Raw genomic sequence first — 15,577 nt, 5'->3', positions numbered from 1 at the left:
TTCCCATGTGTTTTTGCTGGGAAGAAGTAGCAAATTTCCCCAACAATACCTACATGTCTATCAGTAGGCTAGATGGATGTTTGTCTTATACAATGGAATACAATGAGCAATATTGGTAGAAATTATTAAAATAAAGTTAAAACTTTCACCACATCCTACCTAACTCAACCATTGAATTTTTATAATAATCAGCAAAGAAAATTACCTAAAGCCTCCAATTTGTTACGTTTGTAATTTATAGACCAAACTAATATTATAAATGCGATAACTCTGTCTGTCTGTCTGTCTTTCTGTCCGTCTGCCTGTCTTTTCTTCACGCCTAAACTACTGAACCGATTTGTGTGAAATTTGGTACAGACATAGTTTGGAACTTGAGAAAGGACATAGGAGTTTTATTACGAAAAATATAAAATAAGATTTATTCCGGACATACAGCGTCATCTATTCGTCAAACCATAAATCTGCCGGAAGTCACTATTCCACGCGAACGAAGTCACGAAATAAGAGAGTGCCCACCTACATGTGCTAGTCTGCTAACGAATTCCCATCTTGGACATTTGCACTCGACTTATAAATGAATCTATCAAATTAGATCGCTCAGCCAAACTAAAAAAAAAACAAAATAATATACCACTAAGTGCCTAATACCTAATAGTCCTAAGACGATTACTGACCAATATGGTCAGTATTAGTAAGACCTTGGACCACAAACAGCAACTCTTCTCACAGTCGTGGATTAGCCCATAAGCAAACTAAGCTCGTGGCCTCAGTTCTAGGGGTGCACCAGACAATCAAACTTCAGTCCTCCAAATAAGATAAGTCGATCCGTTGTCTGACAACTGACAGTGACAGTCAGAATGATTGTTGACAGTTGACTTGATTGACACTTACCATACCTGCTTGCTGGACTTGACAGTTGACAGTCATACTTGTTTCGTGCGGCTTCTGATGGTGTAATTTTTGTGTGGCCTTAAACACCAAAATTCAAATATTATTTGCTTAACAATTAAAAGTTATAACCCAAAGATACTATGGCTAATTCAGGAAAAGGAACTTTTCAACCAGTAAGTTCAGGTAATTATTTATAACATGAGGTTATATTACAGTCTGTTCACACATTTTTATTTTTAGGACTCAGATGTTCACATTTCGTTCGAAGATCAACAGAAAATAAATAAATTTGCTCGTTTAAATGCTAAAGTAGACGACTACAAAGAAGAACTTAAAGTTAAACAGAACGATATGAAAAACTTAGAAGAAGCTGTGGAAGAACTCAGTCTTGCTGATGATGGAGAAAAATTCCTTACCTTATTGGCGAGGTCTTCATTTGTCAAGGACTTGAAGATACATTAGTGAGTAATATTTTAAAACAGGATATAAATCATCTAACTTTATCTATAGAATCATAGAATACTCCTTTGAAGAAGGTATTGTCTGTTACTATGATGATGTTTCAAGCTCCTTTCGGTTATTTAGCGTCTACAGTAGTATTACTCTACTCACTCTCACTAAATATTCTGGTTGGTAGAATCTCACTATTATGATTGTTAACATATCTGGCTAGGTCTGATAAAGAAATGTTTAATTAAGTTGTTGTAATCCTCATTTTGACAATACTTTATTAAAAAACACTTTTATTTTTCAGAAATCATTAGATGAAGCCAAGTCACGAAAAGTGAATGAAATAAATGAGCTTGAAGCCAAGTGCGATGAGCTTAAATCTCAAATGGGGAATTAAAAGCCCATCTTTATGGCAAGTTTGGAAGTCATATAAATTTGGAGAATGAAGAAGATTAATTTTAATTTACTTTTACTATAACTATAATTTGGATTAAATTAATAAAAACAGCACTCCACATAATAAATATTTATATTATATATTGGTTTAAGTATATAATCATAATTGCTATTAGTAAAACATATTACAGCTGCTTAAGTAAATATCACAACTAATATTTTGAAAATTTAGATAGTTATAACATTAATATAATATTTCAGCCATCTGGGATGAAGCTGTGTACTCATTTTATGATTATTGTTTAACAAAACATTTACTTAAAATAAAAGATTAACTACACATTTCTTTTTTTAGACTAGCTATATGTTTTCACAAAGTACTGGACTTTTCAAAAGTCATCTCCCTGCCATAGTATTGTAATGTAATGTTAGAACAAAATCTCAACAACACAAACCGATTGTAAAGTTCAGAATCACATGTGACGTTATAACGAAATACATATATGTTACATATCCAATAATATAATTGATAAAGTAAAAGGATCTATTGTCTGTAATATTTACACATAATGTAATGTGCATTTATTTGCAGCAATTGTAATTGTTTTATATCCTTTCGCTTTTTCTATAATATTAAAACCCACATTTACGTAGTTATTACAATAGTGCTGATGTGGTCAAAATATAAGACAGAACACAACAATAATTGTGTCTGGTACTAAAAGTATCAATATAGGGTTCTACTCTATGCATCATCCACTGGCAGACATCCCAAGAGCTGAGAAAGAAACATGTGATGTACACTCCCATTCTTTGCAGTGACAAATCTGCTTCGAATGTATCAAATCTAAGTGCAATGCACAGAATTGTACCGCAAACTATTTACAAGATATTATAAGACATGAATCTCAACGTTGATTGTAAGATGTATGACACTATATCAAAAGTCAATCTTGAATTTTAAACCATGATAAAGTGATCATTTCAACTAAATGTAATTTATGCACTGAGATGAAAAAATAAAAATTAAAGCTAGTTAACAATGCTTAAGTACATACCATTTACAATACCTATTACTATTAAATCACATTTAATGTGTATATCTACATTACACAACCAAAATACTACAATGGCCTGATAAAGCATATATTATTTGCGATTGTAAATAATAACTTGTGTTGAGAGACCCATTCAATGGCAACTCTTGTGACAGGCGCATGTTGGTAATTAATTTACATACCACGCCAAAGACAAAGACATACAATTTAGCTAAAAGTCAAATCCTTTTCTAAACATTCAATCATATCACACATTTCTTGACTAAAATAAATTATAATACTCGATAGGAATCCTTGATAATAATAGTCACTCTGTGCTAGCTAACGTAACCGCATTTGATACAATTATTTCAATTGGTGACAATACTGAAATTTTTCGAACATTTAATAATCCGGTGGTCCGTTATAATCGGTATATTTGCTTGCAATTGAAAATGAATTAATGTTGTACACAGGCGCGGTGGCGGTCCCAAGCGAACATTGCTCGTGGATTATTTTGTTGCGTCTCCCAAACTGACAAATAATTGCCGCACTCACTATCGCTGGTTCAATCAGAGCCCACAAACGCGGCGCCAGCGTCTTTGCAATTTAATTGCTTAATAATTAAAATAAATCCACAATTTTCCACCGGACTGGAGTCTGGGCGAGGAGCGAGGACTCTCTTTAATGCGTTAACGTTTATGCTACTGCTCCACCTGCGTCTTAACGCGTTAAATTTTGGCATTACGCAGATGTGGCCAACGTTTTAATGTCAATTTATACTAATGGCAATATAAATAGCATTAAACGCTAAGCGATAACTCGGGTGTCGGTTTTGGACGCATCAAAGGGTTTTAGTGCGTAGCTTATAGCGCTAAGTGATGTTGGCTACATTAATGCCATCTCATTGCACGCATGCAAGGACGAGTGTAGATACTTTGTTTAAGCGGTAACTGCATTTTACGAGCACGATAATGGAATGGTCAAATGAGAAAGCTTTAGTTTTTAGAATTATTTTGTGTATCTGAGTTTAAACTCTTTAATGTGTGTTAACGCGTTACTTCATGAGGGATTAACTCTTTGCGTAAGTGTAGCCAACACGCATTTTAATGCAATAAGTAACGTGTAGTTGGCCATTGACATTAACGTTAACGCTAACGCAGGTGGAGCAGGAGCATTACAATAAACAAGGTGCCCGCATTCATTTACTAGACATACATAGATTAAATTTTTATCTCATTTTCTTTAATTTGTAGAAGTAGTGCAAGCTCAAGACTACACCGAAAAACGCGAACTAAACTAGAATAAAAGATAGCACAAAATGCAAAAATCAGGTCACATTATTAACTATTCCGTCAGCTATTTCTGACCCTGAGCTTGCACTTCACGCAGTAAGATAGCTAAATAAACGGTGTTACAAAAGTATTTTAAAAATATAATAAGTTATCATAGCCAAAAATCTTTTTATCATAATTTGTAATATCTACGCAACTCTATACATTTGGTTGTGATTTTCCTCGTTGCGCTCATTACGTATTAGATTTACGTACGGCTTTCGGCTTGACTTTTGTAACACCGCACATGTTTACGTGTTATGGAATAGTCTTAAAATCATCTGAAAGTTGTACAACCTAATTCAGGCTCAGTATATAAACATACGTAAATATGCGTGGTTTAAACACCTCTCTGCAGACTGCTGTGCGAATTGGAGTGTGAGCTTTGTTGTAAACTCTCCTCTTCGTCAGTTTCGCGATCATTCGATATTTTAATAGCTTGGTACCACTGGTTGGTAAGATCCGTCATTTGGCTTTTACAATCCTTTAACTCCTGAAACATTGATAAAGCAATTTATCGACTGTAATATCTTTCATCTATAAGTCGTGCTTGTATCCGTATTTATGCATAGGTACATCCGCTACATCGGAAAATATTGAACGACCCGTGCAACATGTAACTGTAACTTATTGGCTATGTGCGCGACGGTGGCGACGCGTAGCGTTTACAACATTGCGGAAGCTGTCAAATAACAATGTAAACATTATAATTTTCTTTGCAAATATAAATGAAACAAAGATTAAAATAGTATTGTTGACATCATTTAAGTGCAATTTATTCAATAGTTTTACTGTAAAATTAATATAATAATAAAACCGGGTTTGAAACTATTATACATAATATAAGTTTCCAACCACAAACTGAAACAAAAGGCAATAAATTAGTATTAGCCGAGCATGTAAGAAATGTGGAAGAACTGCGACATACGAGCCCACGTAATTCGTCAGACATCTGTGACACTAACACCATACAAAACCATTTTAAACGCTAAACGTAAGTAATGTTTATGTGATGCCATAATGCTATTACATGTAAGGTTAGGTTCCAATTTACTAATTCTTTACTACTTCTTATTATTTTTACAAATATATTTTGCTCGTGTCGTCACTGATGTAAAATGTGACTGTGTTTATAATCAGAGCGGCAAGTGCAAGCATGTTAGGGCTTTAATATCCTATGTTAACAACACCACCAGCTTGTCAAAGACCAGTAATGAACAACAGTGGGGCAAACGTAGTATTCGGCAATATAATATTAATATTAATTACTAGGAATAGGAATAATAATATTTCGAAGATATGCTTCTTTGCTTTGATTTTGTACTGCAATCAACACATTTGACAGCTGATCGTCCGCATTTGTTTCAATTTCTACCGTGTTGTGCGCTGCGGTCGTTATTTGTCCGCCACTTCTCGCTGCACATAGCCAATATGCGAGCAATTCAATAGTCGCACACTGATTGAGCTAGCTGAGTCGGTCTATATTTAGATTTTTACAAGAATGAGTACCAAAGTAACCTGTTGAACATAGACTAAAACCAAATTATTTGGACAGAATGGTTGCTCATTCAGTTATTATGCGGCTATAGAGATAAGGAGGTACTTAAAGCATAAAATACATATGTACCTGATGAGTAAATCTCCTGGTGAAGAAAGGAGTGAGATACTTCATGTCTAACCGCACAAAGCCTCGCAGTCGGGTTGCATGTGAATAATTTACCTGAAACATGGTTCTCGTTATTTTTAAATTATAAACAAGTTGCAGTTTTCCCGACTCCCGAAGAACGACTTCAACTAACACGTTATATCATGAATGTACGACAAAAAGCTTTTTACAAAACTTTACAAGAAAACAACGACTTCTTAAACACTGCATCGACAAGTCGCCGACTTCTAGAGCGATGCACCTAAATTATTTTTATGGCTTTCCAGTACCTATTTTAAGAACTCTGTTTTATACTTCACCCTATAGCAAGGCCAATATCATTCGACAGCAATCGGAAAAATCTGCCGGGTCGTGCCAAACAAAGACATACAATTATTATTATTTTTTCTAACACAAAAAATATATTTTAAGAAATTATAACAAAACGTATATATGATAAACACGGCAACCACGGCCTAACTACGATTTCTCTCGTAATATAAACCCCACCATGAACTACGCACGGAAAGAAGTCACTATTGAGCAGCCTACTTATTTGAGTGTAATTGCTATCTTACTAACAATGCGTAGGTGTGTAAATATGGTTCTCTCCAAGTTAGCAACTAATTTCCAAGCACATTTATACTAATATTATAAAGCTGAAGAGTTTGTTTGTTTGTTTGTTTGAACGCGCTAATCTCAGGAACTACTGGTCCGATTTGAAAATTTCTTCAGTGTTAGATAGCCCATTTATCGAGGAACGCTATAGGCTGCTTTTATCCCGGTACGGGAAGTAGTTCCACGGGATGCGGGTGTAACCGCTGGCAGAAGCTAGTTTTAAATAAGTAATAGGTGAGTGAATATTTTCCCTTACCTCTAATTCCTCTTCGGTTATCTCAGACAAATGTTCCGAGTCTATGGCCTGGCCCCATTCTCGTGTTTTTGACAAACTTACTTCTTTCTGCTTACGTAAGGATCTTGAACGCTTTGTTTTGTTAGCCTGTAATAAAATTTAAATTAATATAAGTATAGTTATAATTAAATATTAAGTCTTCTTTTCATCAAACAACATTTTGAATGAGCATATTTTGGACTTGCAGTGAACTCTAGTTACAAGTATAGTATAACACCTACTTACTACTAACGCAGTAGGCAGAACTTGACTAAGCAAGAACAGTTTTTTCCCATAAAAAAAAATACTTACTCTCAAAACTTGAGTAAAGGCATTGTTGATCCACCAAAGAATAAAGTTGTAAATAATACTATTATAAGAGTAGTGGTTATGATCACATGACGTGTTTCGTCAGAGAAACCCAAATGTAGTGATAGTGCATAGGAAATTGCTCCTCGTAGTCCTGCAAAATTATCAATTTATTCTTAAATTATTTATTTACAAGCAAAATAAGTTTAGTTGCGAAAATAGGCTAATTAATTAAATAATATCCTCGAAATTTTGAGAAAAGATAATTTTAAAAATATTTGTAACAAAAATAACTTCTTACCACTGAACCACATTATAAACATCATTTTCTTAGTTATCTTGTGTTCGGAATTTATTGCAGAGTAAAGCAAGTGGGAAAATATTTGCAGCTCTGCCAACTAAACACATGACTATGCTCCAAACTACAAGTGCTGGTTCCACACGATGTCTGAAGCTGGACATACAAAACCATTAGTTTATAGTATATAAGTTCAGGACAATAAATTAATTGTTGTGGCAATTTATTGATTCAAATACAATACCTGAATATGGCCAATCCTAAGTATGCAAATACACAGGTTTCAGCAATAAAAGCTAAAGTCCTCATAGTCTGCTGCATAGTAACCTGTGTCACTGTAGATAAATTGAAATGTGTGTAATGAGACATTACTACTCCACAAAATAATATTGCCATAATTCCTGAAATAAAAATAATTCTTGATTAAATAATGCTTGAAATGAGCAAACTACTTAAAAAAACTGTCAATTTTAACAATAAAATGTACTTTAAATTCTTAAAGCTTGTAGATCTAATGATTTAATGAATTATGACACTTACCTGATAGATGAATACCCTCAGCCAATACGTGCAGGAGCATAAGTAAAACTAACATCATACCAAATTCAAGAGATGGATTTTACGTAGATCAACATGTTTCAAAAGTAGAGCACTAACAAGTGCAAACAAGACTCCTATTCCCGCTGAGGCAAAAAACATTAACCAAAATCTATTTATTGCAGAAAGGATGGCTTCACCAGTAGACATTAGAGGATCATTAGAATCCAAAACAGCTGTTGTCAAAACAATAGCAATAGCATCATTCAGAATGCTCTCTCCAAAACCAACATGTTGAGCACTGGGTCTACGTCAAGTGCGTGGAAGATTGCTACTGTAGCAACTGGGTCTACTGCTGATATCAGGGAGCCAAAGGCAAAAGACTCCACAAAACTCAGTTTGTACACTACCTGGGCCAGCCCCAGCAAATATATGCCTGCACCAATCACAAATGCTGATATAGCAGTCCCAACTATTGCAAAAAGTAGAATTGATCCAATGTTTTGGAAAAAGTTTCCTTTGTGCAAATTGTAACCTGATTCAAAAATTATAGGAGGTAGGAGTACTAAAAAAAAGGCAGTTGGAGAAAATGCTTCCTCCTTCCTCCAATTTGCAATGTTCTTAATGGACATCAAGTTTATAATCATACCAATCAAAGCACCAAGGAACACTATTACCACACTTTCAGGCAAATATGAGAATCCAGTTTGAAGCATAAGATGAATTAGTAGAATACCAAGTGCTAGCACGCACAACACAAAAAATATGGCCATAGAACTGTTGTGTTCATCTTCTGCAGAGCTTTTCTCAGGTAAAGGTGCTGCATCTGATGGGCTGACCACAGAGGCATTAGGAGTTGCAGATGCAGAAATATTTACAAGTACTACTGACAATATAGATTCATTCTTTTCTGCAGCCATATTATTACTTTCAGTAGAAGAGCTCGGTGTTGAATTCACAATTTGATTGTTTACAGTTGATTCACTGGAACTTTGCATACTTTGGTTCTGTATACTGGCACGCTTTGACCTTGATAAAATTTCACTTTCATGATCAATTTTATAATTGTCATTTCCTTTATCTTTCCAGTTAATATGTGGCTCAGAAAATACCGACTTCTGGTTTCTCTGTTCGCTCGATGAAGATGACGACTTCAAATGTTCTCCATAACAAAAACTAATTAAACATATTATACCGATCCAAAATATGTCCTTTCGAATACATGGCATTTTGGTAAATTTTTGGTGTTCACTATATCAGTTAAGAGCCTCTCACTGTATTTCTCAAGTCGTTTGTATTTTGTTAAACTTCTATTTTCCGATATTTATGGGTAGGAAAATTATGGAAAATTATTATAGCTTCGTTGACAAGACAATGTTTGGTGACAGATGGGATGGAGATTTTATGTCAGCCTGCCAAGTGTCAAGTCGCACGTCACTGCTGCGTTCCGCTTGCTCCTTAATTCTGTGTGTCGACAAGTTTCAATAGTGTGATGCCGGCTATAGTTTTCATAAACATTTTGTCACTTACTTAAGGTTACTTGTAATGGGCTGTGGAAATGTTCGAAGGAGTTACTGCGGCCCTGGGTACGTACATAAAGGGCTAATGAAGGAACATGGTGGGTTTTCGTCAGTAAGAGTCAGACAGCGTCTTCGCGCTCTCCAACGCCTGCTACCTGGCCCTAAAAGAAAAGGAGAAAGAAGTTAGTCAGAAAACTATCCAAATATTCCAAGAGATTTTGAAAACAATTTGACAAGAAATCTGGAATTTTTTGGGTCCCGGCTCAAAGGGCTCGGTGCAATACTCTTTTTTTACTTGGCAAAGGCTCACTCACATAGTACCTAGGTAAAACGCCATCTGGCACTATTTTTGGGAACTTTTTTTAATTCTCCAAAAGAAACCCTCCCATTAAATTGTGATTGAATCTCAGTTGAATATCAATGGTATGTCGTTTAAGTAAAATTTGTAGAATTGAGCCCCGACCGGCGCGACCTAGGCGACGTCGGCGAGAGAAAGGCTGAGGGCAAAGTACACTCCCACGAATGATAAAATTCACCCCGGGTGAAGGTTTCAAAGGGCGGGTGTCCACGGCAGCTCTTGTTCGGTGGCACTCCTACCACCGAACAGTTGCTGAATACACAAAGTTGCACATGATACAGCTCGGCGACAACTGGGATGTCGATCATTCAATCCACCATGCTCTGGGGTCGATTCTGCTAATTTCACTAAAACGACATTCGATTCACATTCGACGTGAGATCCATTCTCGACTCAATTACGATTGAAGCGTATGTGGCATACCGCTATTTTTCTTTTAATAAACGTTTTATCATTTTCAGTAATTTAATAATGAATAATATTGTTTGCAAATGATTTACGATTGCAATATGATTATAGAGCGAACTACCGTATAGAGTCTATACTATAGACCAAATGGCAGACCAATCGCAAACCAAAACGCAAAAGTCTTATATTAGTAGCAAAATGCCCGCTAAGGTTAAACTGCTGTTGGGATTCAATTTCGACATGATTAACTTAGAAGAATCGGGCCCTGGAGCAAGATCCCGAGCCTTGGCGCGGTGGTTAATGTTGCTTGAGCGTCAGGCGCGGGTTGCGTTGCGACCACTGAACTAAAGGGTATTAATGGATATAAAAATACCAATTACTTACTTTTTTTATTATACCAATCCTTAAATTATTTTATTCATTTTTACTTTACTTACAAGTTACAAGTAAAATTAAATGCTTCATTCAACAATGCCAAGAAGATAACTGGTCAGGACATAAAACGGTCGAGTCAATGGCCCTTGCCCACGGCTACTTTGTAGGTAATGCTGTTGCGTGTAGCATCCATACAGACGCGAAGCGGTCGCTAATGTGTGCCCTCGCTCACGGGAGCAAATTCAGTCGCGATGACATCATCATCATTACAACATTCAAAAACTCCCTCCCTATGTTCACTCTCTGATGTCGTACGACGCGGTCGCGCGTTTGTAGCGATACAGTAGCATGTTGCAAATGCCAGTAGCTAACAAGCGTTAGAACTTTAGAAGATATGACAAAAACGCTACAAAAGACTAGCTACCCTAACGGCCTAACGCCTCACAAATTCACCTAAATGTAGCTGTCAGCATGTTATGCAAACACATAAATTTTAAACTAGATACAACATATTCGATAATTACGTACTTTTATTGTATTTTGGAACAGCTGACACAGCATAATATTCATATTACTAAATCTGGATTGCAATGAGGGTTTTCTAAAATGGCGTCCACCAGGTGGCGCACTGAGTCGTCAGGTCAGGTAACTGTCAAAGTGCTTATCTTTACTATGAATAGTGAACGATTTTAGTGGTTTTATTTTATAATTAAAGCACTGCATTATTGTTTTACTATTGAGGTTGAGTAAATAAAAAACTAAATCATATTGTGTTAACAAATTTTTCAACTACCAGTGACTTTTGCACCCTCTCTCTAGCTCAATTTTAGTTCAAACCTTATTCTGACCGTAGTCCATAATAAAATCAATAACACTTCAATATAACAGAATTTCAATAAACAATAAGTTCGACCTACAATTCCATACTATTTGACAGCTGTTTGGACCAGACGCATACGTGGCGCCACCTAGAAAAATTTCAAAACCCTCATTGTGTAAATGTGAGCTCTTACTCAACCATTTCAAAGTCTGCATTAGATAGTACGTCACCTACTTGCAATTGTTGATTGAAGATAGAATGTCACCAAAAAATACCATACAAATCATAATAGATAGGATTTGATAGCCATTTCACATTGTTGTGAGAATTTCAAAGATTTTGAACTCCATAAATGAAATGGCTTTTAAGGTGAATGCTTCAACTATCAGCAGGAAATTCAAGTATAAAATGGTTTTGTATGTTTTACCTAAGTTAACATTCAATATACGTGATCTAATCAATCATGGTAATAATATACCTCAAACCATTTTTAATGTCCTCGTAACTCGTAACATATCGGATTCAAATGTAATCCGATATGTTATATTTTGCAAAAAGTTTATCAGATTACATTCAAATTGTAAGAACACTAGCAGTTAAAGCATTTACCTTAATTAAAAATAACTAGTTCATAAACATTCTTAATAACAGTGACTTGAATGTAAAATTGCATCATCATCATCATCATCTCAGCCATAGGACGTCCACTGCTGAACATAGGCCTCCCCCTTTGATCTCCACAGATACCTGTTGGAAGCAACCTGCATCCAGCATCTTCCGTTTTAAAATTGCATATCTACATTGTAATCAGGTTGATCTTATATTTAACATGGACTTGACAAAACTGATAATACATAATATATAAAGCAACGCAAAGGATCTTTTCAAATTAATAGTACATTTTCCCCATCCAATGAAATGGAACATAATATATTTGCATTTTGTACTACTATGATTTTTTTATTCTTGGTCAGTGTTGTGTATACTTATCATTTTTATCATATGTACATCATTTCAGCCATAGATGACATTTTTTTTGGTATATGTACTAGAGTTTCAAAATAACTTGCTAATTCATCAATGGTGACATCACAGGGAGGATTAAGAGCTTGCTGAGAACAGCTGCCAGATCTACTCTGTTGTTTTGATCCTCTTTGCTCCTGCGAAGTTGACGCATCATTTTTCCACCATCTAGTCTGATTACTTTCACAAGATGTTACAAAATTCTGAAGATTGGCATTGGAGGATATTGTTAGCTGGTTACAATTGTCAACAAGTGTGCATAAACTTAATGAGTCACATCTCTCAATATCTGACATGTTTTTACTTATTGATTCTTGGCGGTCCTCTGTTTCTAATTTGACATTACCAATTTTTTTTAATATATTCAATATCGGTTCTTTTATAATTTTTCTATGTTTCTTTTTGTAGATTGCTGGTTTTTGTTTCATTTGAGTGGAACATGAGCATCTTGTTTCCTTAGTTAGTGGAGTTGTCTTAAGAAATGTTTTTTTTATTTGAGACATTTATAAATGGATTTTCATTACTTCTGTTTTTATGTAATTTAAGTGGTTCTATTTCTAACCGTCCCATTTCCACTCCAAGTATTATATCTTCTTTTTCCATGGTTCCTGATACTGAAACAAAATAAAAGTAGTAAAATTAGTTTCTCACAGGTTCACTTGAGGCAGTTCCAGATAAAATATAGAGAACTTCACCCAGAGATAGAGTAGTTTACCAAACTAGAAAGAGTTACTTTTGCCAAAAAAACTCCTTGTTAATTATAAGACAATTGAATTTTAATTCCTTTATTTAAGACTGTTGAAGGACAAGTAGAAACCTTCCAGTTCCAGTACTAAAGTGAATATGAGTATTCCTTTTCATTATTATCACCTTAGTATTTTTACAACTACTAATCCCAGATCTACTTTAGGTGCACCTTAATTTAATGATGACTGCTATTTACCTATTAATAATACTAGGAAAGCAGAAATGCTCAGTTCAAGCAAATACCACAAAGGAAACCTTTAAGCCTGAAATCGTTAATATGCTTTGAACGAGCGTGGTGATTAACGCTCAATGCATGAGAAGAGGCCTGCGCCATGCAGTCCAGTTGGACGAAGAAAGGCTTATGATTATAACATTTAGTTTTCTTAACAATAAAATAAATTGTTATACTATTTACAAGATTGGGAAACTATGTCAATTCTACAAAAATGAAAACACATACACATTGACAAATCATGCGATTTGTCAAAGTGGTTATTTTATTACTATACATATTTTCGAAATACATTTCTAGCACAATGGGTAGGTATTATTGAATAAGACTTACTTCAAACACCACATAGATATTCTTCAAACGCATAGGTCACTGATGAGCATTAACGTTCTAGAATTCTTTGTTTATAGGTACCTTACCATTTGGTTCATGTGCCTTAAGATCAAAATATTGTAATGTTCCGTTTGCTAGCTAGAGAGTAAACACTAACACTGTTAGATATGTGCTTTCTTGTATATATCTTCATTAAACTTGATCGTAAGCCTCTTTTGCTTTTGTGGACATTTCATATTTTTATATATTGTGTTTACGTCATGTTCACTCACAGAAAATCTCTAGAAAAAATTCGAATCACAGATTAATAAAACTATCAAAGTGAAAAAGTACAGATGAAAAATGAAACCAAAGACTAATGAAACCTACTATTTGGCTCTGATTTTGCTCAACTATTTGTCTATGATAGGAGAGGCGAGTACCGATCGCAAACGGTGGCGCGGCGCGGCTCGGCGCGCGGCGCTCGCGATCAATGTTCTTGGGCGGGAGTTGATGCTATAATGCTATACTCAAGGGTAGGCACATTATTATTGAATGAGGTCTCAAATTTGGAACAGCGGGCGTGCAGCGCGGACGTTGATACACAAAATTAATACTTGCAAAAAATCAAGCTACATACATAGGTACATGCAAAGCGCGTTCGAGCCATGCAGCGCACATCTGAGAAGCTACTTTTGCGCGTAGACTAAAGGTTTTTGTGGGGAGACCCTTATGATAGCTGTGTTTGTGCTCCCTACTAAGATTATAAATGCGAAAGTAACGCGGGCGGAAGCCAGTAAATAAATAATAAGGATAATACATAAGTAATGTATGTATGTATACCACTATGTAGGTATACTATGAACTATAGAAAAAGCTCATTTTAAGAGTACTACTCTTTGAAGCTGATGATCAACTGATGACAGACTGTCTAATAATCTGTCTAGGTTATAGGCACTTTGTCATTTTCTTTTAGTTTTATCGTAATACAAACCAAGAAGTACTCGCCTAAAGTATTTTTAACTTCTTTTGCTCAGTAAATACTACACAACAAAAGTATGCTGAATGTAAGTGCTGGTTGTTGGTATGGTATATTCTTGGATGCCTATAGTTATTCTACAAATTATTTGATTTTAGTATTACGGTGATCATAGCCTCGTTATTATTTTGTGGATATATGAAAACCGCAATTTCATAAGGTAAGTTAAGTGGTAGGCATAGATTGTCGCTTAGCATTATGTATTCTTATTACCAAACAGCGCCCACCAAAACGGTATCACAAGCGTCTCATGAAACCTGTAGGATTTAGATTCATGGATAAATGGGCTATCTGGACCTATAATAACATTGTGCAGTGAATGTTGTACAATAAAAAAAATACACTAAAAATCATTGCGCATCATCATCATCAGCCTTTTTATTGTCCCACAGCCAGGCAGGAGCTTCCTCTCACATACAATCTCATGGTGGAGGGTTTGGTGCTTTGCCGACTAGGCCACACGCAGGCAATCATTAATATTCACTGTAATATTGGGCGATATATAGATCATCTAGGAGCGCCTAACACTCTCGTCACCTTTCTAAAATATTCTACGTCACGTCCTGAGGTAACAGTTTATCGAGCTCTTCTATAACCGCGAATTATAGGATCACACCATCTGCTGTTAATACGATAAAACATCACAAACCATTTTATTTTGAATTTACCGCTACCAGTTAAAGCACTGATCCTACAGTACGATTCTACTTAGTGGAGTACGTAGGTATGAGTTTTTTAAGGGTACCGTAGTCAAATGGGAACCCCAACGTAACGCCATGTCTGTCTGAGCGTGTTAGCATTATATAAATAATAGAGAGCTGAAAGGAGAATGACCAGAAGCCGTCTCATTTCACATTGCAAAATCAAAATAATATGGACATTATTTTTAATCGCAAAGCTTTAGGCGATTTCAAACCTTCCCTCTCCTTTTGTGCCCAGAATGGCAGTGTTGCG

General features: G+C 35.5%; 3 protein-coding genes across 3 annotated transcripts; 1 reads left to right on the top strand and 2 right to left on the bottom strand.

Annotated features, from left to right (window-relative positions):
• The first annotated feature begins 904 nt into the window (after positions 1-904).
• LOC110370070 (probable prefoldin subunit 4) lies at positions 905-2,077 on the top strand. Its single transcript, XM_021325782.3, is given in 5 exon segments — positions 905-1,064; positions 1,132-1,297; positions 1,300-1,352; positions 1,646-1,727; positions 1,730-2,077. Coding segments are annotated over 5 exon segments (402 nt in total). The 5' UTR covers positions 905-1,031; the 3' UTR covers positions 1,798-2,077.
• Positions 1,853-9,489, bottom strand: LOC110370069 (sodium/hydrogen exchanger 8). Its single transcript, XM_064036844.1, is given in 10 exon segments — positions 1,853-4,601; positions 5,736-5,828; positions 6,628-6,753; positions 6,954-7,108; positions 7,256-7,302; positions 7,304-7,408; positions 7,497-7,653; positions 7,793-7,873; positions 7,876-8,076; positions 8,079-9,489. Coding segments are annotated over 10 exon segments (2,058 nt in total). The 5' UTR covers positions 9,019-9,489; the 3' UTR covers positions 1,853-4,448.
• A 2,346-nt stretch (positions 9,490-11,835) lies between these two features.
• On the bottom strand, positions 11,836-13,888 carry LOC135117528 (oxidative stress-responsive serine-rich protein 1-like). The gene is given in 3 exon segments (XM_064036915.1): positions 11,836-12,768; positions 12,770-12,907; positions 13,606-13,888. Coding segments are annotated over 2 exon segments (627 nt in total). The 5' UTR covers positions 12,897-12,907; positions 13,606-13,888; the 3' UTR covers positions 11,836-12,268.
• Positions 13,889-15,577: the final 1,689 nt, after the last annotated feature.

This window comes from Helicoverpa armigera, chromosome 11, assembly GCF_030705265.1.
Source record: "Helicoverpa armigera isolate CAAS_96S chromosome 11, ASM3070526v1, whole genome shotgun sequence".
NCBI classification, from domain to species: Eukaryota; Metazoa; Arthropoda; class Insecta; order Lepidoptera; family Noctuidae; genus Helicoverpa; species Helicoverpa armigera.
Note: the sequence above shows the minus strand (reverse complement) of the source record. Positions and strands in the feature narration are given on the sequence as shown.